The sequence below is a fragment of the Synchiropus splendidus genome, chromosome 7 (genome assembly GCF_027744825.2).
Source record: "Synchiropus splendidus isolate RoL2022-P1 chromosome 7, RoL_Sspl_1.0, whole genome shotgun sequence".
Lineage (NCBI taxonomy): Eukaryota > Metazoa > Chordata > Actinopteri > Syngnathiformes > Callionymidae > Synchiropus > Synchiropus splendidus.
The window spans coordinates 20833529-20859033 of NC_071340.1; the positions used below are offsets into that span (position 1 = coordinate 20833529).

The 25505-nt window shown below is 39.9% G+C and overlaps 2 protein-coding genes across 7 annotated transcripts in view; both read right to left on the reverse strand.

Moving 5' to 3' along the window:
- Positions 1–4: 4 nt before the first annotated feature.
- Positions 5–15180, reverse strand: ulk1a (unc-51 like autophagy activating kinase 1a). 2 transcript variants are annotated; one of them, XM_053870355.1, is made up of 27 exons: positions 14683–15180; positions 14501–14593; positions 14387–14428; positions 12506–12538; positions 12375–12411; positions 10264–10437; positions 10108–10181; positions 9920–10021; positions 9342–9400; positions 7441–7523; positions 7324–7374; positions 7164–7252; positions 6824–6968; positions 6680–6737; positions 5555–5644; positions 5340–5465; positions 5184–5272; positions 4860–4954; positions 3414–3535; positions 3118–3233; positions 2860–2937; positions 2566–2705; positions 2293–2465; positions 2096–2214; positions 1157–1314; positions 955–1090; positions 5–883 (listed from the first exon to the last, which is right to left on the reverse strand). In XM_053870355.1, exons 1-27 carry the CDS (start codon positions 14770–14772, stop codon positions 828–830), a joined length of 2628 nt encoding a protein of 875 aa, XP_053726330.1. In that variant the 5' UTR covers positions 14773–15180; the 3' UTR covers positions 5–827. The 2 variants fall into 2 exon arrangements, with proteins under 2 accessions (XP_053726330.1, XP_053726329.1); XM_053870354.1 differs by having other exon boundaries at positions 2293–2468.
- Positions 15181–15580: 400 nt separating this feature from the next.
- The window catches only part of adgrd1 (adhesion G protein-coupled receptor D1), a 41699-nt gene continuing 31774 nt past the window's right edge, over positions 15581–25505 (reverse strand). For all 5 annotated transcript variants that reach the window (XM_053870971.1, XM_053870970.1, XM_053870969.1 and 2 more), the window contains 11 exons: positions 25332–25455; positions 21930–22033; positions 21178–21289; positions 20909–21062; positions 19381–19447; positions 19070–19136; positions 17698–17789; positions 17501–17627; positions 17392–17433; positions 17227–17319; positions 15581–16814 (listed from right to left, as the gene is read on the reverse strand). In XM_053870971.1, coding sequence (XP_053726946.1) covers positions 16716–16814; positions 17227–17319; positions 17392–17433; positions 17501–17627; positions 17698–17789; positions 19070–19136; positions 19381–19447; positions 20909–21062; positions 21178–21289; positions 21930–22033; positions 25332–25455 — 1081 coding nt within the window. In that variant the 3' untranslated portion in view covers positions 15581–16715. The remainder of the gene's footprint in view (positions 16815–17226; positions 17320–17391; positions 17434–17500; positions 17628–17697; positions 17790–19069; positions 19137–19380; positions 19448–20908; positions 21063–21177; positions 21290–21929; positions 22034–25331; positions 25456–25505) is intronic.

Consider the following 25505-nt stretch of genomic DNA (forward strand, 5'->3'; position numbering starts at 1 on the left):
CAGTGTTAAACATATTATGGCAAAACAGTTTGGCGAAGACAAACTTTAGACAAGGCAGTTACTTGAGCTCAATCAAACAACACAGATGTGCAGTTAAAAAAGGTGTTGTGGGCATTAAACATTCATGATTGACGCATTAACTTAGCAAATATTCACTACAATCATCTCTAAGACAGGGCCAAAAATACACAAGCCTGCCGTGTACTCCTCCATTTTTGAGGGAAAAAACAAACAAATGTGTGATTGTTGATCACTTAAAGTGTCTCATACCTGAGGAAATGACTCCCAAAGGACATCATGATCTTTTCATTCATACATCAGAACATTCACGAGTCATTTTATGTCTTGTTTGTGTTAAAATGATCAAAGATAATGGCAAAGTATTTCAATTTCAAACTCAAAACAAAACAAACAGCAGGCACAGCTTCACCAGTCTTGCTACACATCGGCAGTATTTGGTCATGTCATCGTCATTTGAACCTTGCAGGCTACATTTTGTCCATCATCCTACATCATGACATACATGGAGAATTAGCCATTCAGTCCACACAATTCTATCTTCAAGTAAAACAAGTCAGTTGCCACATGATCAGATGTATCTGAACGCAACGCAACATGTAACAAAATTAAATACTGACACATTCCTTCTTGTCAAAATGTAAATTAAAAGGCTCAATAACTAAAACAGGCGCTCCAGTCTTTTCTGTGCAGCTGTGTCAAGTAGACTGGGTGTCGGGACAGGAGCGGAGACTCCAGTGGTCTTTCCCTTGAAGATCAAAGTGCTTGTTTGCAGTTCTCCTCCTCCTTCTGTGCAATCGAGGAGAGACTCACAGGTTCTGTATAGCCTGAAGAGCAGCGAGGCGTCGCTCGATGCAACGCTTGCCTGAAAATAGAAGAGTTTATAGATTAAGGCTCCTAAAGAGTTCAAATTGATCCCCGTAACCATGAGCTTACATTTCTCGATGCCTTCAACGTCTCTGTCATCCATGACCATGCGAGAAAGCCCTTCCATCAGCAGTAGGGCTTTATTGTAACGCTGGACAGACGCCCATCCGCAATGAAACATCTCATCTAACGCCGCACTTTGTACCTAAAAGTGGTTATGGAAGGTTAGAAAACTCATCCAAGTTTTCATGGAATCACCTGCTGAACTCACCATGTGCACTGTGTGGGTGTAGATGAGCTTCTCAGCTGTGAGGCCACTGAAGCGATCCATGAGTTTCTGTTTGTCCAGGAAGAAAGTCTGCAGCCGGTCAGTGAGCGAGCGGCAGTTCATCACACAGCTTTTGTATGAATCGTTCAGCTTCCTTATCACTGCAGGGGACACACAAGACATTGGTTACTTAAGATAAAAAAAAAAAAAAATCCTGAAATTTCGTTTTTTTCCCAACTCTTTTTTACCCATTTACAAATACATAGCCAGTGATTCAATGCATGTGCCTTACTTTACCCGCCAGTTTGAAAAATATTTTGAATTATTTTCAAGCTTTTTTGCAGGGTAATTCAAAGTACTGCACATGCCCAAGGCAAGACATATTCGATCTACATATACCGTCAAACCACAGTTGTCCACCTCATGATGAATATCATCTTTCAGTTGATCGTTCAACACAGATGTGAAGGAAAATGCAGCCCGTGGGCCACATGTGGCCCTTGCCCCCATTTACATGGCCCTTATAAGCTACAAAAGAAATGGTACTCATTACATCACTCAATATTATCTGAATTTGAAATATTATTCAGTTTTCTTTCTTTTTATTCTTTGTTAAATTAGATCGTCTTCATGAGTGACACTCAACAGTAGTTCTTATTCATCTAAATAAATAAATAAAATATATTGGGGGGAAAAAAAAACATAAAAATGACAATAATAAAGTTCCTTTAGATCATAATTACATGTTATACCCTCAGTTCTGTTCAAAGATATTCAACACTAAATACATTTTTGAATATTAATTATGTTCAGAATCATAAAAAAATGAAATGATGATAATTAAAACACATTATAAGCATATCATGTATTAGCTTAATTACACTCTTTTCCTATTTATACAATGGCAGGTACGTTGAGCTTCATAGTTATTTGTTTTCCCACCTTGTTTGACTGTGGAGGAAGGGATTAGACGACCTTGCTTGATGTCGTCTTTGGCTGCAACCAAAGCTTCAGAAAGAAACTCCACAGCTTTCATGTACAACACCAACTGCTCTGCCGTGCTGTTAAAATACATATTGTGAAATGGTAAATAAAAGCAGATGAAGACGCTTTTAACATGTAATTCTGAGGCTTCTCACCTCCACTCTCTGCTAAGGAGACTGATCTGATCCGTCACCAAACTTTGTTCCAAGAAGGAAACGTCAGGGCTGCTGATTTTCCCCTGCCCTGGGTCTTTAGAGGAAGCCACTTCCATGACGCACTGGACAAACGCCAGAGTGAACTGAAGGTCACTCAATGCGTCTGAATGCGCCTGCTGAAAATGTCAACACATTGTTAAGAATCCGAAAGGCGCCTAAAACAAGCTAATCGTGCCGTCGACACATTTAGAATGACACATTGTTCACAGTTACCTCCATCACTGTATCTTCAGGAAGCTCTGGAGGAAGAAAGACCAGGCTGCAGTGCAGCGCAGCCTCCATTGAGTCTGTTTCACTGTTTCTAGGACTTCCTCTGTTCAGAAGCCACGCAGAACTAAAGAAAGTGGGCGAACCTGGATGTAAGATAAAAATATCTTTACATTTCAGTGGTTTATTATGCACATAAAAAGAGCTCAAACCACACTTTTGTAAAATCTCTTTTTGGCAGTTTTTTAAAATATCAAACTTTTCGCAATTTTAGGGAATAAAAGAAAAAAAAAAACATACCAGTGAGCCACCTTCTATCAGGAGAAGAGTTTCCTCCACTCTGAGAACCGACAGTGAAGACGGCAGGAGAAGGGGAATCTGAAGAATAGAATAATTAATTATAGCCAGCAGGTGGTGCTGCTCGCAAACTAAGTAGTCAGAAAGATATTAAAAAAACATTTTAAGGGAAAAATGAATCACTGACTTTACAATCTTCAAGACTCACACGCTCACACTTATTCAGCTCTACATAATAATAGTAATAGGCCAATTAAGCACCTGTGGTATCCATGCTCCGCTCGGGCTTTAGACTCTCATTACTTCCATAGTGAAGAAAAGCAGCTCCATACGCAGCCTTGAGCAGCTTCTCCGACAGCTTCCCAGTGCTCACAGACCTGAGGATGGATAAAGCAGAGGATACTGAGCCGACAATTCACTTACTTCACTGTGACCAAGACAGCCACAACATATACTATTACACCTAAAAAATACACAACAGAAATGTGCGCAGTCAAAATCAAACACCTGTTATTCATGGTTTAAGGGAAAAATGAGATAATAAATAATAAACTGACCTTCTGAAAGCCCCCTTCTTATTGCCAGGGCTCCTGCCCACCATACCCTGGACAGCAAGAGTCAGGTCTGGAGACTGCAGGTTTGGAACCGTCTTGGTTCGATTGAGCCTCCCGGACTGTGCCTGTTTTGGAAAAGAGAAAGTTATTCACCTTTGAATTCATAATACGGTTATGTAACTTGGTAATATGGGTCACTGGGACAGTAATGACATAATAGCAAAGATTAATCAATAGAGAACTTGGATACAAAGGATTATGATTCACCATGGAAAAAAAGGGTTTGGGGTACGAGCATAAAACATTGCTATAGATGAATTAGCCAAAAATTATGACAAACAAAATAATACATGTCTCTTACATAAGACAGATTAACACTGACTGCACCAGTTAGCACTACTTGTACTGCAGCCATGACAATTTCTTTCTAACTGATATTTTTATTGATGCACATATGAAATTCAATTATTGAATCGCACACATATAATAATACGTAAAAAAAAGAAAAAAATATATATAAAATAATATAATTACAGTGTCTGTGTGGAATAATTATATTATTTCACACTACATTATTTTACATTTACATTAAATTTGTTTGTTTTTATTTTTTTATTTCAACCATTTTCCCCAGCTCCGGTCAAATGGTTCTTCTTTGATTTTCAACTTCAGTGTGAGTTTCTCCATAATCAACAATTATTGAACAATGTCAATCCATTGTCCAATGTCCGGTGCGGCAGGTTGGAGCCATTTTCTTTCCAGCTACCAAAACGTTTTTGACCAGGTATGAGTCTGATTTGTGAGCAGAACCTTCAAGATATCCAAGGTAAAGCACACTTCCAGAAAAGGGTATTTTGTATCCCAACATTTAGCATATTACCAAGTGAACATTTTGCCAAAATATCTGAATTCCGGGACAGTTCCAAAACATATGTGTAAGCCATGCCAATTTTACTGCTTACAAAGCAGGAAAAAAATGGAACTAAGCTGGCTATTCATTGTATTTTCAGAACCTTTTAAGTAGAATATGAATAATAAGTCATTTGCTGAAAATGACAGAGAGGTGGCAAGTTGGATGCCAGCTCTAGACATGCTGTTGTCACTGAGCTCCTGAGCAAGACTGATGCGTCGCGGCCTACTGCCACCAGGGCCAGCTGATGAAGAGTCATTTTTCATTTGCTTTCACATCAGATGCAGCAGGAATTGCACTAAGAGTAGTTGGAGTGCTTCTTGCTATAGCTCCTATAAGGTCCATGAGTTGACCAGGCCAGGTTCACAGTTACAATCTGAGCAGCGGTGATTTGTCCATTCGATGACCACAAGACAGTTTCTTTTCAAAGCTGAATAGCCTGCGATTGCTTTTCCTTCCTTGAACAACTTTTAATGTGTGCAACCGCAGCAGACTGCCAACCCTTACAACACTGCTGGCACCAGTGCGAGGAATCTAACCTTGGAAAAAACCTCTGCGCCATTATGCCTCGTGATCTGTCCGGTCCTGGTATCGCATGGTAGACTTTGCTGTGAAGCCTTTGGTGTGGTGCCCCCTACGGAGAATAGAGGGTAAAAAGGGGATTAAAAACAAGTACAAATAGAAGTGTTAATTAAAAGAACACACATTCAGTCGATCCCTAATGCTGCAAATAAAACAGATGAATATTGAATTACTTTGTGTTGATTTTGAAACTGGTGTGATTTTGTTTTTGTTGCATGTGTTTACATGTGCTTGTGCCGCGGCACTGGCATGTGGAGAGTCCTCAACATTACAACACTGACCAACAGGAGACGATCGTCGAGCACCATCACTTCCACATCGAGGCGAGTTTTCCCCGCTGCTGTTGCTGCCAGTCCCATAGAGTCTGACTCTGAAACCAGTGAAGAAGAATCAGCTTGGAGAAATCAGCAGTCAAGTCAGCGAGTCGCTCAACTGACCTGGTGGAGCCATGGAGGCCTGCAGGCTGCAGGTTCTGCTCCATGCGCCGGTAGTTTTGGACCTGAGTAGGGACAGGAATGGGCTGCGAGATGCTGCGGTTGTGAATTACAAACTCGGCTGGTTTGCTGTGAGAAAAAGTAAGGCTCAACATAAGCATCTTCTGTCATTCCTTTGAGAGGAAATGATCTTCATTCATGTGTTTCTACCCTCTTACCAGGCCAGTTTAGCAGGACAGTGCAGTCTTGGGGAGGGAGGCAGAACCCTGCGAGCACCGACGGCAAGCTTCTCAACCACAGGTGAGCAGCTGGAAGTTGAAGTTGTTTTGAAGATTAGCACCAAATAAAGTTTTGAATATGGCAACCCGACCGGATATTTGCTGGTAGATGACCTGGATAAATGAGCTCTCTCACAAACATCAGTTTTAACTCTGTTATGAAGCGTGGTATTTTATATACCGTAATTTCCGGATTATCTCGCGGTCTGAGGCCTGCGGTTTACACAACAGCGTAGCTAATATATGGATTTTTACAGGCATGAAATCAGATTAAATCAGAGGCGATGAAATCCATGAAATCAGAGGCCTTTTTTTTACCCTTAAAGCACTCAAAATGTGCTGTATTCACCCGTGTGTCCACAGCTCCGTCACTACAGAGTTGATCTCCTGGAGGTCTGGAATCCAGAAGCAGCCGCTGAGACCCGCAGTGGTTTCGGAACTTCGGGCACTCGGGTGAGAACAGCGCTCAAGAAAATCTCGCGATGCTGGACCCTTTGAAAAGTGTTTTTAAGCCGGTGCACCACTGACCTGTCCACAGCACAGACACCACCACTGAACCTGCAGCTTATAGACCACTGCTGCTTATGTATGAACAAGATCTATTTTCCTTCTTAAATTGAGTGGGTGGGGCTAATATTCTGTTGCGCTCCATAGTGCGTAAATTACGGTAATCGAGTATATGTCTTACCATTTGTAAATGACCTTTTCAAGTATACTTTGTCCAGAGATATACAATTTAATTGGGTAATTGACTGGAAATATGATGAAAAGTGTAGCTGTAATGTCTATTATTTGTTTGTAAATGCTTGTCACTTTCTAAAAACATGCAGCTTATTTGTTTTAGGGTGCTCTTCTGTTACCAGGGTTTGGAGTGGTGCTAAAAGGGGCAGTGAAGTAGACATATTGAGGTCAGCAGTAGGTATCCTCTGTCTTAGGAATTCACTAGACTCTGACTTTCGTTTTTTATTAAATACATCTTTAGCAACTGCAAATCTGTTGCTGTGTTGTCAGTATGTGGATGTATATTCCTGCATTCAGATTGAGAAATGTACTGTTTAGACTCACCCGCTGTAAATCATGCAACTGTCGATAGGTGACCCAGTTCCTTCGACTTTGCAGTCGCCTACAAACACGGACACACATTTTCAACATGCTTATATTGGCCTTGAAAATGATGATGGTGCATGAAGGTCAAAAGAGCGGACTCACCTTGGACTTGAGCTGGCACCATGACAAAATCCTCAGTGCAAAACGAGCTGCTCTGCTCATCAGCCTTTGCTTTGAGTTCAGGAGTGTCCTGTCTGGCCGGCTCCACTACGGTCGGCTGGATGCACTGCAGCTCTCCTTCGGAATGCTGACCGAGTGGAAAATGTTTTGGTGAGACGAAGAGAACACAAACAAATTGGACTTGGGAAAGCCATGTGGCTGCATTTCTCATCAGCTTTTTAAAATGATATCCATTTGATTTTGTCAAAAAAAAAGTTGAGGAGATTGTTATCAGATGGAGGAAGCACATTAAAGTATAAATACAGGGGTCTGAGCTACTCACTTGAGGGGAGGCCTGGTTGGATGTGGAGGAGCCACTGGAGGAGCTACCTGAAGCCGAACCTGGATAGAGCACCACGGGAGTTGAAGCAGCTGTGAAAACATCCATCTGTGTCACCAGTGCCATCAGCACCACACCGGAACACATTAGAAAATACACTTACATTTCTTTGAGCTCAGGCTTGTTGTCAAGAAAGGATGGTTGAAAAACTCATCTGCAAAAGACAAACACAAGACAATGAAGGTGATGGATGGAAAGAGACACTGATGGATGTTCTTACCGAAGCTGATTCGATCCTTGGGGTTTCGTTGAAGGAGGCTCAGGAGCAGCTGTCTGAGGTGGCTGGAAGTCTCTTTGGGGATCCTGTTTGAAAAAACGTTTTTGGTTTAAACTCCCAACAGAACAGCACAAATCCTTAACCCCAGTTGGACACATCTGTGACCATTAAGAGCAGACAGCGCAGTGGAAAACTATGACTCAGACAATCATTTCACTACACAAAAGATTCACTAAAAGCCTGCGTGCTGAAACCAAATTTACAACCGAGGCTAACAGGAAAAAAGTTTTAAGAATGACACTGAATGTCCCATGTTAGCTATTAGGATTGGAAAATAAACAAGGAAAACACTTGAAACCTTGAAGTCATGACTTCTAAAACCTTAAATTAAACATTTCTGGCTAATATAGGTGTGGTGGATACGGATGTCTTCATGTTTTGTTACTAGTTTTTCACTTACATAAGGACCTTCTTGACCAGCAAAACTACATGTACTTTCACACATCAAGTTGACGTTTAAACAGAACTTTCTTTCTCAACATTTCCTACCTTATATAATTATGATTTTTCTGTCATTTGTTGTTGTGTTTTTCTCCATTTTTGGTTTTAACATTGATTCAGTCAGTTGGTTCTGTCACAATAGCATTAACAACAGCGGCAAAGAATGAGGCACAAGATAAAAAAGAAAGAAAAAAAAGAAAAAGTTAAAGTAACGATGGGGCTAGATTCAAATTATTTATGACTATTTTCAATAAAAATGCCCAAGAGGTTTGCATTTGACTATAAGGGGTTATGAGTGGGTCAACACAGTTGCTGTAGCAGTGGTTGTAATAGCTCAGGATTGTTGCTTTGTTACTGTTATATGCTACTAGGTTTCACATTGATCAATGCAGTGTTTCTGAACGTGCCAGTGACTTCATTCAAAAGCACAACTGTTCACTACTGCACCATTAACACCATAGAAAAGCTTCATTGGTGCCTGTGGTCTTCAGTGTGACCGTCCAAACTCCAAGGTCAAACCACTCAAAATCTTCCCACGTGTTTGCGCTGCTTAACCATCTGACATTCAGGCAGTTCGTCATTTATCGACTGAAAAATACCCACTTACCTAACAAGACGCACAAACAACACTTTATTTGTGATCATTGAAAGGAGGGCAATTATGCAACCCGGAAGTACAAAAAGCATGGATGATGGTGTCACCATCAGTTGAGAGCATTTTCTGTGTTTAAGAGAAATATATTTATTTTGATTTTGTCCGATTAAGTTGGTGAAATTAGAATCCAGTGAAAAATAACGCCGACCAGGGGTTGGAATTATTGCTGAGCTATGTGGGTCATGTGGAAAATGATAGTAGTGTAGGCACGGAGCCGCGCAGCCAGGTTAAATATAGAATGACAAGAAAACAACAAACCATGCTTCCAACACGCTGGCCCGTGTTGACTTATCACGGCAGAAGATAAGGGGTAACAGATCCAGTCTCGGCCGGCAAAGTACAAACGTGGCGAAGATTTATTACCTGAATTGAGTCTTTTCAAAATTGTTTCTACTGAAATGACTAAAATAGATTCAAGTATCTGTCATGAGCATTGAGTTAAATGATTATTGATGTTCATCTAGAAAGTTCCAGATGACTGCTCCTGTGGTATTGATTTCTCCTAATACTGAGTTCTAAAACTGTCAGCGAGCACATGTGTCTGCCTGTGTGGTTGCATCAGTTTTGTGAACTGGCAACGTGTGCACGCTCAACATGATTCACACAAGCACGAGTGAGAGCAAAGAGACTTCATTCCGCTGAAAGCTGAAACTGCTAACAGGGCTCCCTCTAAACGCTGGTCGCCTCCTGCGTGTGACTTCTGAGTGCGTTTGCACATGTGTTTTTGCATGTGTGTGTGTGTACCAACCGTGGCAGGAGAGTCCTGTTGCATTCATAGAAGCGACGGAGCTCCTGTGGTGTTCTGGCCTGTGCACAAAAAGTGACGCATCCTCATCACATAAACAGCTTTTTGTCTGATATTCCAGAGAAGTAGATGAGTTCACGTGCCGAATAAACACCAGGACCATAATCTGAGCTCACTTTTGAACCCTTGACCTGCATGAACTCAGTGATCTGTCCGTCTAGGAAACAACATTCAACGAAACTGCGCCCGAAATAGCTTCAACAGGTACAATGTTTACAACCCTGGCATTGATAAATGAAGACAAAGAGAGTTAGATATAGCCAGCGGAGTGAGTCGGAGTGAGTTTGTGCAGCAATATTCATGCTGCTGTTTTCGTAGAGGAGTAGAAGAGGTGCGTGCCACTTGTGTTTCTAAATTCTGAAAAGGATGTATCATAACCAACGGTGTGTTGACAAGCATGAGTGGGCCTTTCTAAGAACTGAGCGTGCACAACACAGGGGTTACGTAATGCTTTGCTCGGTAAACCTTTCCAAGTCCATTGTCACATTTTTAGAATCAGCATTAGTGGGAGGCTTACTCACTTGAAACGGGGCCTTGCCAGTCAGACACTGGTAAACAATGGTGCCTATGCTCCAAAGATCAGCTTTGGCATCATAGCTCTGGGACATGATGACCTCCGGAGCCTGCGTCAACACAGACACACAACTCCGCTTACGATCACAGGAACATGAGAAGACCATGAAGCAATAAAAGGCTGTAAACAACTCACCATGTACATGGGTGAGCCACACAGAGTGGCTGCCATGGTGTTTGTCTGAAGGTGACGGGCAAACCCAAAATCCGCTTGCAGAAAGGAGAACAAGAAGAATGAATGATTGGCAAATACTCAGTGAGGCAAAAGGGAATTTTCAGATCAGGTAGTTACCTAACTTGATACTAGTGTTATGGAAACTGGACCTGCGTCCATGCGGGTGGCAAAGCAAGATGTTCTGGGGTTTCAGGTCTCTGTGGACGATGCCTTTGCTCTGAAGAGCCTTCATGGCCTGAGCAATTTGCTGAAGGAAGACTCGGATCGTGTCCTCACTCAACGTCCCCTTCACTGCGAGATACGGAGTCGAAATTAAGTGTAAATAAACCATTTCTTGCTTGGGCAATTAAACCATCGTAGTCACAGCACATCCTGCATTCCAACATTTACTAAAACACAACTCCATTCTCAGAAGCAGCTGCAGCACATGACACAGACAATGAATGAATCACTTGTTGACTTTTTTGTAACCTGACTTCTGACGTGTGCAGCTAATCAATTTGCAGAATGTGAAGTTCAACTTTTTTGGTTCTTTTTTTTTTTTACCAGGAATCTTCATCTTTAAATGTCACTGAGATGAATGCCAAATTTGTTAACAACCATTAACACATTCGTTTTGCACCAAGGTCTTGTGAGCCCACTATCAAAGTAGGGTTTATGCCACTGTTGAGACAAATCAGTCATAGCTGTTCTTGAAAAGTCCCCGAAATGCACGTCAGTCAAAGCAGTGTGGTATTATAGTAGATGACTATGACAGTACTCTCATAGTACCTGGTGTCTGTGGGCACTTTTGTTCATCAGTCTGTTTGGTAAGCAGCAGTAGACCAGTACAATCTTCATTTTACAAACAGCAGAGAGCAGGTTCAAATAGTTATCACTTCAATCCCATGTTTAGTTTCGCATATTTTCATGATCCTTGGATTTGTCCATCATCCATGACGGGACGCAAAGCTGCAGCGATGAGGCTGAGCTTGTTTAATCCTGACACCATCAACTAAAAAAAGGTACAACATGATCAAATCGTTCCTTAAGCGGAGGAGTTCAGAAGGAATTTATTAATTATTTGACACTTTATCCTGTTATTCAGGGTCACGGAAGGCTGCAGCAAATCCCAGCTACTAAGGGCAAAAGGCAGGGGGCGCCCTGGTCCAAAGTCCAAAGTGAACCCCAAGAAAAAAAACCTGATGAGAAAAAGGACCCAAGCTGAGGTTTGCCTCAAACTGGAATTGAACTGTGGTCATCTCTTCCTCAGCAACAGCGCTCAGTGGAATGCCCCCTGTGACCTCTCTCTGGATAGCACACTCAAACACACTTTCCAAAACGGGAATCACAAGTATTGAAAACCAGGCAAATACAGAATCAACCAAGGCCAATTTGAGACTTTTAAAAGGCATTTTTTAAAATATGTCATTTGTTTCCTTTTTATATCATTCTGAATTTATGTTTTTCTATGAAGACCCTGGTTGACATTTCATATCACAAGTTCATGTCCGATGTTAGGGGTACAATGGAAAGAACAAAACAGGCATGACAACCCATTTTGATTTCCATATAAACATTTTGTTGACACATTTCTAAGTCTAATACTGTATCCCCTGTCATCACATCAGCAGAATTGCTTGATTTTTATTGGAATATTGGCTCTTTTGCTCAACATCTAGTCCTTCTTTGGCCAGTGATTTTCCACCCCCAGACCGGGTTAAGTGTGCGACAGATGGGTGAGGTCATTTGGGCACAACGTTAGCCCTGCCAAGTGTTACTTGCTACAAATAGCCGGGTGGCAGTCACCCAAACGTCTGCAAGATAAGAGACGCTGGCACTGGAGCAAACATTGACCAGCATTTTACCAAAATATTTGGTGTATACTGTCGTTGGTTTTGTACATTCAGGGTAAGAAAATCAACTGAGAGGGCAGTCGGAGAAATGTAGTACTATGAAGAATAAAACCATATATTTTTTCTTTCTAACTAGTCTTTCCTGTTATGGTTGTTATTAGTATTTCAAATGATTTGCCTAAGCATCCGTGGGAACCAAGCGCATGCCTTTACCGGCTCCTGCCAAGAGTAAAATCCTATTATTCCACTAAAACACAGAAAAAAAGCCTCTTACAAGCACCAACTTAAGCAGGTCCAAACATGCTGACACGTAACAACGGCCTGCCCTTGTAGTCGACAACCTGTTTCATTTTGTCCAAGTCTGTCAGGACAGGAGACCAAAACAGCACTTACTCTGAAGATAGTCGGCCAGGTCGCCGCCATTGCAGTACTAAATGGAAGAAACAAAGCAAGAAAATCAACATACAGAAGCTCAGATGAAGAGACACTACAGCAGATTCATTGTCATTTTTAAAGCTTCTTACCTCCATGATGAGATACACACATCCACCCATTTCCTGTAGGGAGCAGACAACAGTTATAAGGAAAGGTGGAATAACATGGTTATAACAACAACTACTAAAATAAAGGTTTTGCTATTAAAAAGCCAGTTTAAACAGTATGCTCATCAAAATAGTAGAGTCAAAGGTTAGCCCAGATAAACTCGTAGAGCGCCAAGAACACCTGCAGTTGAAGTAGTCACTGCATTTTAAAGCTGTAAGCAATAGAGACAGCCGATACTAAAATGATTTGCAGATCAAAAGCATAAAAATTGCTCAGTCATTAACATCTTTTAATACACTTTATGAAGATTACAACAACCACAGTGGCGTGAAGTTTTAAAACTTTTAAAAACTGAAGGTTCAAAGAAATGGGGGATTGAATCCCATGTCAGAAGACACTAAAGTTTCAGAAGTGCAGCTATAAAACATGTCATTATTTATTCTTGACTCCAGTAAAGCCTGTCCATCTGTGTGAAGTTATTTTCTTTGTCATAAATCTCAAGGGTTTGTAGTAAAAGAGGTTTTATAGGTTACGAGTGACTGCCAAGCTTTACAAAAACAATGGCTGTAATCCACAGCAGATATGCTTTTAGATGATTTAAAAGGAAGGCCATATTAATCGTGCTTATTGATGAGTAAATTCATTAAAAAAAAGCCTTTTTTTTTAATCTAATGCTGTTTTGATTCATGTGTTTGGAAATTCTGCATTATTATAGTATGTTGTTATCAGTATGGCTGGTCTTATAACACAATTAATGTGTTTTGACAAACTAAAATTTGTTTATTTATTGTGTCAAATATTAATTATTATTTTATTTGATTTATTTATACATTTATTTATAAATAAATAGGATGTTGGGATAGTTATTGTAATAATATAATGGTCATCAATGTCTCATATTCCATTAGCCTTGGCACCCAACTGATGGTGTTTCTGGATATTCCGAGCCAAATTCCCAGTTTGACACCAAACACTCTCTTAGCTTGGCACCTCAGCTCGCTATTATTGTGAGGTGAGATGAGGTGAAGGGGTGAACAGTTTAGGGTGTCATAATCAGACTAAGAATAGCAATATATTTTGGTCAGATCCTGCTAAGATGCTCTTAGAAAACACATGGCCCACCAGCGTTTTTGTTCTGCCTGGTTTGGCATCGCAGGTTATAATCTAGTGTCATTAGGAACACATGCTGTTGTGTGTCTGCTGTGAGTTTTTAAGCTATTGTTTAAGCTGCTGCTCCTGCCATCTGTCACATACACTGAGATATCGGCTCACGCACTTCTGCTAGGCAGGCAGGTGACGGTAAGGTGAGAAGCTCATTCACTCAAACAAACGTTCAAACAGGTGTTTGCAAGCGCGACCTAAGTTGTACTTCGCTCGTATGTGTCTTTTCAGTGTGGCACCGGTGCGAAAACCATGTACACATGAAGGGTTGTAAAAAATACAGGCAAAAAACTCCACTGTTAATCATTGAAAAACTGATAACAAGAGGACAACAGATGTATTGCACCAAAAATACTCAATGGGGTTATTTTTACAAGTCACATGGAAATTTCAAAACCCCAGTGTCAGAGTGCAAGCTCACACGCTGCGATGATACAACTTGTGGAGCAACAAAATATGATCACCTTGATTACCTAAGTGGCTATCTGCGCATATCAATTTCCACATCTGCGATGCTTTTTCTAGGAAGCGTATTCTTAAATGAATAGAAAGTCATGTGAGCGATGCATTCATCCAACATGTTTTTTTTTTTTTTAAACACAATCTGGAGCTCTGTCAGTAGATCTGTGTTCAACATTGCACGGTGTTTCATATAAACTGTCAAATGCCAAGAAAAGTTCCTTCAAAGACAAGACACCCACCTGGTAGTCCAACAGCCGGACAATTCTCTCATGCTTCAGTTCCTAAAATTCAAGCAAACACAGCTGTTTTAAAAGCACAAAGAAGCAACCCAACAAATAAGAGCCAAATTATACCTTTAATATTTTAATCTCTTTTGCAAGGAGAGAGCGTGTTTTGGCCAGGTTTTTCTTGTTGATGCACTTTATGGCGACTTCCAAGTCACGTTTCTTGAGAGGCAGATATATACTTTAATACATTTAGGTACTACACACAAGCAATTAGTGGTGAGTAAAACACAGGCTTGTTGAGAAGTTACCTCCTTATGTCTGCCTTTGAAAACAACTGCAAAGGCTCCATGGCCAATCAGGTCTCTCCTGTTGAACTCAAAACTCCCAACAGACTCCATGGATCAGCAAAACGATTTAAAAAAGAAGAAGAAGAAACAGGCAGAAGGGCAGGAGCAGGTTCAGGAGGATGGATTCCCGAGCGAAACAGCAGCACCGTCGCTCTGCGTGCCACTTCTTGAACCGGTAAATCCAAAGTTAGGGTTGGAAAACATCGTCTTCACTCATCCATCTCCTTATAAATGGCCCTACTTTCTACAACTACAGGACAAATAGTCAAAACAAAGCTGCGACCGAATGTAAACAAACGCGTGTAAACAAAAAAAGAAATCCACGAGCAGAGTTACACTCAGTTTCGGTTGCTTCTCAAGCAACTTTGAAGCGATTAGAAAGTCGCATGGGTGCTGTTGCTCGTTTGTTTTCATTGAGCCGTAATAAAAAAACTGCTGTCTTCCTCACCTTTTAGTGTCCCTACTGTTATTCATGAGCCACGCGGAGCATGCGCAGACAGACAAACAGCTGTTCAGACGCGGTGCCTTCAGGGCCGCCTCGTAAATTGCTAAATAAACCGGATTTTCGAGAACGACGGCGCTGTTTAAATGAGGAATCGATAAGTCAATTGTTTGCTTACTTGTTTGCTTTATCCACCTTCTAAATATTAAATAAACCCAAAGAGATCAGCATTAAATGAAAAACAAGCCCAGACGTGTTCCTTTCCTGATGTACACTGGCAACAACGGCAGTTACTTAGCATTAGTTTCGTAAAAACAATCTCAACCACACGACCCAAAAATCCATAGTTAGAAAGTATTCTCCATTACCACAGAAACAATCATTCTCATAGATTTTTTTCTTTTTTTAATTAAAGATATATAGAGCAAAAACCAAAGTACCACAAGGCAACAATCAATAAGTCATTAGACATTAGAAATACTGCAATAATAACTTCACAAAGACCAGTGTGTAGGATTTTGGCTGAGTAGTGGGCTGTGATGAACACTAAAAACTCTATTCAAAGTCAGGATATTGTAAGCCTGAACCAAAACAAATACATTTGAGTGATCAAAACTGACCTTTTCTATCGTTACGAATCGAGAAGAGACAGGGAAGCGCTTTCTGAGGTGATGAAAATACACAGCAAGAGTGAGAGGTTCAATTTAGTAAAAGCCTAAACACTGGTCTTTAATGAAAACAAAAGAATGAATTGATGCACAGTAAATGTTGAAACCTAATTCTGGTACAGTGTAAGATCAATGACATCACTGACAATTAATAGTCGCCATCTCCATTCTTCTCACAGTATGATTGAAAAAAACCCAAAACAAAACAACTCTTCACACTAACTATTACATTATTTCATGTACAACAGAGGCTGAGAAAAGAACACAAGGAGGAGTGATACAACCAGTTTACAAGCAGCAAAGCTTAAAAGAAAACAAACATACTATATCTTCTTATATGTGAGGTTTGAAAAAGAACATTTTGATGATGGCAAAGTGTGTTGTTCAGTTGGAATCTGTGCAGCAATGATGAATAAATATGACATGTTATTTACCTTTTACAGTGTGTTTTGAGATGATGAACACGGAACACTGTCCTGGATGTGTAGAACTTTGTTTGGAGACTAAAAGGCTTGAGATAAGCACGATCATATATTAATGTACATGTGAATCCTCACTCCACTCAGCCACACAATTCTCTGCATCATGGAAGTTATGCTTAACATCGACCAATAAATACAAAAATAAGAATTAAAATGGTCCATAATAACAAACTTGATTAGGCAAACTCAATTTGGACTCATTCGACAAGAATATTGAGTCACAAAACAAAACCGGCACAAATGAATACTTAGTAATGCACAGTTTTTGGATTCTGCTTGTCTTTAAAGAGTTGTTTCAGCTGCAAAAGTTTGTGTTTGTGTTGAATCAACCGTGTCGTGGAGAAGGCACTGCGCCATTTTATCTTGGTGCGATTGGGCTCCTTTTGCAGACAGTAAATGGTTCTATACAGCTGAGAGGTCGATGCGATTTGCTGAGTTGGTGCTTTTGTCCCAAGTATTCATCTTGGTGGGGGTTGCTCCTTCCTCCTTGTTTCCATTCATCTGCAAGACATTCGGAAGGGAGGGGGTCAGGAAGGCAGGTGGGACACAGCTTTAGGACAAAGATTTCACATGCAAATTAACCCGTGTCTCTCACTGTTTTAAATGATCTTTGTCATTCATCTCAGATCCCTTTTAATTCCCTTCAGTGTTTGAGGATTTGCACAGTGTTTCACAGAAAATCAATGGTGAAGAGTTGCTTCACTTTGGACTTCACCTCTTTAAATGACTCCTCCTAAACTCTGCCTTACTTCAATATATATTTAAAAAAGTGCCTTCTTGTACTGGTCTCTATTTTGAAGTGGCACCCAGTGACCCTCAGTTTAAGTCGAAGTCATGCATTTCTGATTCGTATTGACGCAGCCCCATCTTGTGGTGGGACAAGTGTATTATCCACCTGGACTTCAAAACTCACAATATCAGAGTTGAAGGGTTTCACATTGATGTTCCGGATGGAGCTGCTGGTGAGAGACCACACCTTGGTTTTGTGTTTGAAAGCAGCTCTGACCTACAGGATCAAGAGGAAAAAAAACAACAAAACTCAGTCTCACATCGTAAGAAGATGTATAGAGTAGGTTACCTCTGAGTTCAGAAGGCAGTGAAACAAGAAGACGAAGAAACCCTGCAGAAAGAGAAAATATACTTAATCATACTGTTTTGAAGTATCAACACACTATGATGCCACTCACCTGCAATGAATTGAATATTGCAAATATATATAAAAACGGCAAAGAGTGATGGTTTACAGCTAAAACTCCAAAGATCCAGGAAATGCCAAGAATGGGCAGCAGCACAGCCACGGCCTTCGCAGTGAGCCTAAAGGGAAAATCGATGAAGGAAAATGAACTCCAGGCTCCACTTCGATAGCTCCATCTCCCACACTCACTTGACTGCGTTGGCATCTCCGTGAACCTTGTAATTCTCTCCACTGATGCGAGATATTATTCGGGTTACAGATATCAGAATACCGATGTTGACCTGTGAATGAAAAAGGACGCTGATAAGTGGATAGAAAATGAAGAGACAAATGGATGACAGACATTAAAAGAATATTTAAAACATAGACTCAAATAAAATAAAGATGCTGCAACATATAACAGATTGCAAGCAACAATTATTTTCCTCATTTATAGTTAACCATTTCCATGTCTGACTACAGCTCTCATCTACATTAATATGGAGGAACAAATATCTATAATTTCAAGTATAATCTGAAAAAAACAAACAAACAAAAACTATAATTTAATAACAACTATAATTAAGCTATAACAAACTATAATTTAATAACATTATTTTTTCAAGGCTAAGGAATACAACAATATTATTAGGGTATTAAATACTACAAATTCACGCAGAGCAGAAGCCTGTTTTGTCAGAACCAGAAACACACACATGAAAGTCTGTGTATGAAAATCATTTTAAAACTCCATTTAAGTTTGTGAATCCAGCATTTGAAACCTGGTTTATAATGATCAACATGATAGTAGAAAGTTCAAAAGTAATTATTTCAAGCAGAAGAAGAGTTTTTGTCACAAAAGTGCAGTAAGTGACCCTCAGGCAACATATTCTAATTGGATGAAATTCTGGTGCCATGTGACCATTGAATGTCTGTGATTGGCTGTGCCCCTGAGCTAAAGGGGTCCCATTAAATAAATGTTCCTCTAAGAAAGGGGTCCACAGTTCGCCATTATCTTTGGCTGATTTTTGCCGATTTTATTGAAAGTCCCAACAGGCCGACACCAATTGTTTGCCCATTTTTTTCATTACATAAACCTACAAAATAATAAAAATTGAGCAACATTGAACAACACAGTGCAGAACACTTTTAAAGCACATAAATAACAAACAAGAAAGAAGGCAAATCATGTATAAGTACAAATAGCATCTTATTGAAATAAATAAAAAGAACAGCGTTTATTTGTCATTTGATAGTCCGATCATGATCATAAATGCCCATATCGGTGCCGATTAATCGGATTGATCAGTTAAGCCTTACTTTTAGCGGGCAATACTAGGTGTGCAGCGCCACATACTGGCCATTCGCCATTGGTACAGTAGATAGTTATTTAAAGCAAAGTGTGACCTGCAGGAGAACAGTACCTGGTATCTACAAACTAAATTCACTAGGGTGAATTTTACATTGCAAACAAAGTTATGGACAAACAGAAAACCCTGTGGGGTTCTGGATGACACTCAGTCAAAATGAAAATGTGGACTGAATTAGAAGGATTATAGGCCAAAAAGACAGAATTCCTCACCACAATGACAAAAAGAGCGGGCGCCACAAATGCCCAGATGGCTCCGTTCTTTAGTGACAGCCAGCAGCTGAAAAAGCAAAAACACAGCCAGAGACAGGGAGAGAGAGAGAGAAAATATGTTATAGTCTCATTCCAAGAAAACAGAGCTTTGTAAATCAGTAATGTAAATAAAAAAAAAAGACATCTGCATTTACTATTAACCTAAAGTGTTTTCAATTTCCTTCCATAGCTGATGTCATTCTGGGGTAACGCCACCAAGTTTAATGGAATAAAACCTGATATAGTTTGAATGTTTTCAGATTTGAACATACTTGTCAACTTCCCCGTAGCTGTCCAGGGCTGAGGTCACGGACACGATACAGATCACCAGGGGAGAACCTGATAAAAGAAACACAAAGCACTCACATGAAAGAAATCCATTCTAAATCAACACATTATCCCCACGGAGCTCTCCTGCACACTGTTATTAACACCCTTCTTTCCTTTTATTGAATCATTCACCAGGAATGTAGTCCACATAATATTTTTAAATATGCTCTAATCTTATGAAGAGACCAAAAACCACCAACGTGTTGGTTTACAGCTAACAGTTGTCCAACTTTCCAAACGTTGTGTGCGGCGCACAAGCCATTTTCCTCCTAAGTATTCTTCCAAGTGTAATACTAAAGGCCTAAAAATGGGTCACTAAATCAGTGGAAAGATTTCTAAAACTGTTCTGCAGCGCTGGCCTTTTTATGGAAATGGGAAAGATGAGAATGTTTGAGATCATTTAAGTGTAATTCCAATGAAAGAACACGTTAAACAAGCGACTGGTCACTGAGGACGACAGTGGAGGGAGTCTCACCGAACCAATTAAAAATGAGTGATGAGTTGCCCATGATGGACTCATTTATCTTTGGTTCTTACAAATTTAGGTGAATTCCTTCGAACAATTTAAGTTAGCATGGGGAAGCTGAGACACCATCCTGGTCTTCTCCCTTCAGCTCTGGCTCAGCTTCTCTCACTTGCTCTCCTTGAAACACAGTCTCCTTATATATATATATATATATATATAGTAGCACATAAAGAGGGAAGACTTTTCATTGCGACAATTCCAGATGCACGGCATTATATTAGCAGAACATTCATGCAGAGAGACATTAAATTGAAATTGAGCTGATGGACGAAAATTGAAGTTTAAAAAAATTCAGGAGGGAAGAAGAAATAAATGTTGAATTTCTGTGTACTTTGCTTGCTCATCACTGGAGCACCTCCACCTTCATGTTTAAGCTTGTATTTAAAAATTGGATCATTCTGGAGCCAAATATTGAATGTGACTAATCATGATGAATTATAATAAATCTGACAATTAATTAAATCCAATATTTTAATAGAGTCAAACTCCTAATTGACCCTGATTTAACTCACTTAATTCATGTTAAATTTGATGACAGTGCAGCAACAGTCCGGCGTTCAAATCCCACACTTGAGTGTCAAAGAAAATGCAAGAACATTATTTGCACTTGGTCACTCAGAATGAAAAAAAAAAAGACTCTGGCCAAAAGAAAGGAAGTAATAAAAGCAGGATCATTTTTTCCACTAATGATTTCAACATGTGGAGGAGGGGACTGTGCGTTCCCGTGCAGCCAAAGAGACACACGAGCCAGAACCTTTTCATTTGTCCCTCAGCCCTCCTTCACCAAGATCAGAGGAGACAATTCCTACTCCGGAATGTAGCTTTAAGCAAATTCATCTAACAGGGTAACAATCATCGGCTGGTGCTGTCACTTAAGAAAACGGTGGTTTCACGTTTTCAGGGTCAGATGAAGGTTAACAGAGGAATAAAAACGGTTTACCTACCCCAACCAATACCATAGTAGTAGAAGTGTTTGCTGTCCTCAGAGCCAAAAACCTTGACCACCATGCTGTAGAGGTGGAGGCCCTCGACCAGCATCCAGGCGAAGGCGCTCAGGAAGAAGAAGTGAAGCAGGACTGCCATCACTTTACATGGAAGCTGGAATGAAATGCATATTTCAAGCAAGGTCATTCAGATCATGATGATTTTCAGTAGTAGTGGGGAGCAGGTGATCATATCTGGGTCATAACGGTCAAACCAAGTGTTGACTTACCGTGCCCGGGTCAAAGCTGGCACTGATGAGAAGCAGAATCTCAGCCACCAGGATGGCGAAGGATAGGTTGGCATGGATGTGGTAGCGCTGGTTTCGGATGGTGCTGACAGATCTGGAAAGAAGACGCAAGGCTGTGTCAGTGACGCATTTGGGATCACAAAATACAGGGAGGCAGTGTTAGATGTGAACTGACTCCTGACTCTTAGATGGTCCCAACAACACACACATCTGCATTGTGTTTATTTCTTTGTTTCTTCCCATGTATCCCCATGTATTTATATGGACATAAAGTATGTGTTTGTAGTAGTAAAAAAAAATGTGCATTTCCAAATCCTTAAAAAATGTTGTTTTTAATGAGTCCGAACAAGTTTAACAAAACAACCCAAATAATTATTCCAGTTTTGGAGAACATTTTTACGATGCATTTTATGATCATGTTTACTCATTTTCTGACCCCCACGCATCCAAAGTATTCAGAGACTTTTTCAATTTACTGAAGTAAATTTGTGTAGCAGAAATGTGAAGCTCAACGTTTTCTAAGTATAATATATGTATAAATATAATAACATATTGTCAAATGAGGTGAGTTGAATTTTGGTTATTAAATAAAAGTGAAGCGATGTGCATACTTTGGGTAGAACTGTACAGCAGACGACTATGTTTTATTCAAAATGGATGTAATATAATTTGCCATAAGCAAGTTCATTGATCTTTAACAAAGTTTTTGAAAGAAAAAAGTGGATGATACTCACGAGAGAACAGCAAAAGTAACCAGAGTTATGGCCAGACAGAAGATGGAGATGGAGCACCCGATGTAACCAATGGTTGACAGCGCCACCTTGTGGCCAGTTGTGAGCTGCATATGCAGAGGTGAGGATGAGCAATGCCCTCTTCAATTCAATGCCATGTTCACAGCAAAAACAGAAATCAAGCCGACCAAAAATAAACCTGCAAGTGCTCAGAGCTGTGAATGCTGACAATGAGAGAAATGGTGGACGTCTTCCCCATGAAAGAAACGTCGCTCTCGTGAATGTTTGTTTTCACACTGACCATATTTAGGGCCCAAGTTATTCTAAGTTTGGGTTTCACTCTCCATCGACCGTCTTTGTCCGCGCCTTGTCATTACGGAGGCAGAGGAACCTTCCAGAAATGCACCATCTGGGATGTTCTGCAGCTGGAGAACGACACCACTTTCTAATTAGAGACCAGCCAGGGGAAAGTATAGCTCCAAAATGGACTCTGACTCAAATGCAGAAATGGTCCACTTCGCTGCCAAACAACCTCCTCTTGTCTATTTAAAGGAGCCAGCAGGAGGTCTGTCTCGGTGGCAATCATTTCAGAAGAGGCAGCTGTGCTGAGAGCGTTGCAGAGGAAGTAAATATAAGTCAGTGATGAATGTTCCTCTGTTTCAACAAGTTTGGTTTCTTTCTGGTTGTTGTGGACCTGACCGCTGACCCCAGCAGTGGTCCACAAGAACCACCCCCACATCATGGTTCTCCACAAGACTTCTGTGAAAGCAGCACTGTGATACTCGGCAATAGTGACCAGTTGGTGAGAAATACTGAAGGCCTTAAGTTGTGGCTTCCTGTGTGGTAAAGAACTGCCAGACCTTATGGCACACAACACCGGTGACGGACAAGCCATTCACCACAGTGGAACATTGAGGCCACCACTTCAATGTCAAACAATCTTTGAAGAAATGCTCAAATCTATCTATCTGTCTGTCTGTCTGTCTGTCTGTCCGTCCATCTATCTATCTAACTATCTATCTATCTATCTAACATCCATCTTTATCTATCTATCTATCTATCTATCTATCTATCTATCTATCTATCTATCTATCTATCTATCTATCTATCTAACATCCATCTTTATCTATCTATCTATATCTATCTAACATCCATCTTTATCTATCTATCTATCTAACATCCATCTTTATCTATCTATCTATCTATCTATCTATCTATCTATCTATCTATCTATCTATCTATCTATCTATCTATCTATCTAACATCCATCTTTATCTATCTATCTATCTATCTATCATCTATCTATCTATCTAACATCCATCTTTACCCATCTATCTATCTATCCATCCACTGTATGTTCCATGTCAGACACTGACAGAGCTGAAATGTCCCATATTGCTCACAGTGTCATTTCTTAACTTCACAGCTGGGGGCGATTAGTCCGTAGCTGCGTCAGCTGTCACCTCCCAACTAAACAGATTTTAAAAAGTCAACTCAGTAAAAGCCAGAACAACAAGCTGCAGTTCATTTGCAAAACAGACCCCACAGGTTCTGCATTGTTGGGCAACAGCAGGTCACTTGTTGACCCACAGAACATAAATCTTTTTTTTTTGTGTTTTTAATATGAAGCCATTGCAGTCCACTCTTTGGAGCGTTTGTTCACGTTTATGAATGCACAACTCAAGCGTATTATGTGGTTGAGTCATAACAATAGGCTGTCAAAGGAGCAGATGCAAGGAATTACTCTTTATTTCAGGGCTATTGAAATGATGGGTTGCAGGCCACAAGCGGCCCCGGGAGCAACATCTGAGTGGACCACACAGTCAAACTGAGGAAAATGAATGCACCAACACATGTGTGAACTGATGTCTAACTCAAAGTGCTCTTACACAACATGAGAAATACATAAAATGTACATAGTCTTGCTGTGCCTCACTTTTGAATTGAACAGAAAGATTAGGGAACAAATATTTAGCATTAAAAATGAATGACTTGCTTACCTATTTTAATAATCAGTTATTAAGGCATTGTTAAAGCAGTGATTCTTAACTATAAGGCTCATAGGGACACTGAGCTTTAATACATTTGCCACATATGGCGCCATTCAATTGGCTTGACACCTGCAAATTTGTGATAGCTACCAACTATGGAGAAGTTTTGAAAAGAAAAAAAATGTAATGTAATTAAATCAATTACAAAATCTTCTTCAGAGTTGAAAATAAAATATATTATTTTTTATTTTATGATATTTTATGTATTTAGACAGTTTTATCAAATTCATTTTATTCAGCATTTCCTCGCAGAGAGAGATTAAATTGAAATTGTGCTGATGGACGAAAATTTAAGTTTAAAAAAATTCAGGACGGAAGATGAAAAAAAATGTCGTTTTTGGGATTTATTATCCCTCAAAATGAATTGAAAGAAAATTGAGAAACTATTTTGAAATAAAGTGCCTTTCTATTGTATTTAACAATTAAACAATGTGATAAAATAAAAATATAAATCTCATTTTCAAACTGTAATAGTGTCATTATCCTTGAATGTTACTTAAGCACATATTTAACGGCATAATAAATTGAGGCTTATTTTTTACGTTCTTATTATTATTATAAATAGTATTCATAGTATTGTTACACATCCCACTGTATCTATAAAAATGTTCAGAGCTATTTCCAAATATATTTTAACCAGCCTATATTGCACACAATCAGCTGGGACCGTGTGTATTCCTCTTTTTTGGAGGGAATTTATTTCACAATTATTATTGCAGATATATTTAAAAGATCTAAATACCTCAAGGGATTTAGATCTTACAGTACAAGCATGACAAATTCAGGTTTAATATTCGAGACAGCTTGGAACGCAATCATTTAAGACCAGCCAGTAAAATTACTTGCATCTCTCATACTTCTAACTTCTACCTCTACAGATTATATACGTTAGTGTCACCAACTTACAGTGGAGCTGCTGCTTCTTGACGATAACATAGAAAATGTGTTTAAAAGTTTGATTTTACTTCATAGAAACGCGGATAGTTTAAACAGTATTCTATGGGTAACTAACTGCTCAACCTTACGCACCGACTTCAGGTCGACTGCAAGGCCGTGTACTCAGTACTGAGCACTTTACATTCCACCAAAGCTACATCAGGAAAGAGTTTGGATGATAAGATCCACTCATAATACATAAAATCCTCCACAGACAGAACATCCACTTTCAGGTCCAGATTGATGCTGTTTGTTAATTCAATTTCTTGTCACGGGGCGTTAATCGTTCGCATTCTTTCTCCGAGGACGCAGAGTATCCTCCTTTTTTCGATTACACGTCCTGATATGTTTCTGAGATATGTAAAACGTCATATGCTTTGTGAAAAACTTCACCCCCAGAACATGAAAACAGCCGTACCTTCAAAGGAACGACTTGCATCAAGATGGCGAAGTTTGTGAGATGGTTACACAGACACACAGAGTATGTCATGTTTCCCTCTGAGCGCACACAACCTTCGTTGGACCAGATTCCTTCTTTGGCCCTGAGAAGGAAAAAGAGATTGCATTATTTACAGCGCTGGTTCGTGAGGAA

Bases quoted from the DNA above. Each gene is read 5' to 3' on its own strand.
- ulk1a (XM_053870354.1), bottom strand. From the start codon at position 14,772: ATGGAGTCTGTTGGGAGTTTTGAGTTCAACAGGAGAGACCTGATTGGC. The intron at 5,466-5,554 runs GTAAGAGGGTAG...TTTTTCTCACAG, and splicing joins TGTCCTGCTAAACTGGCCTG to CAAACCAGCCGAGTTTGTAA. The intron at 3,536-4,859 runs GTTAGATTCCTC...TTTCCAAAACAG, and splicing joins GCGCAGAGGTTTTTTCCAAG to GCACAGTCCGGGAGGCTCAA.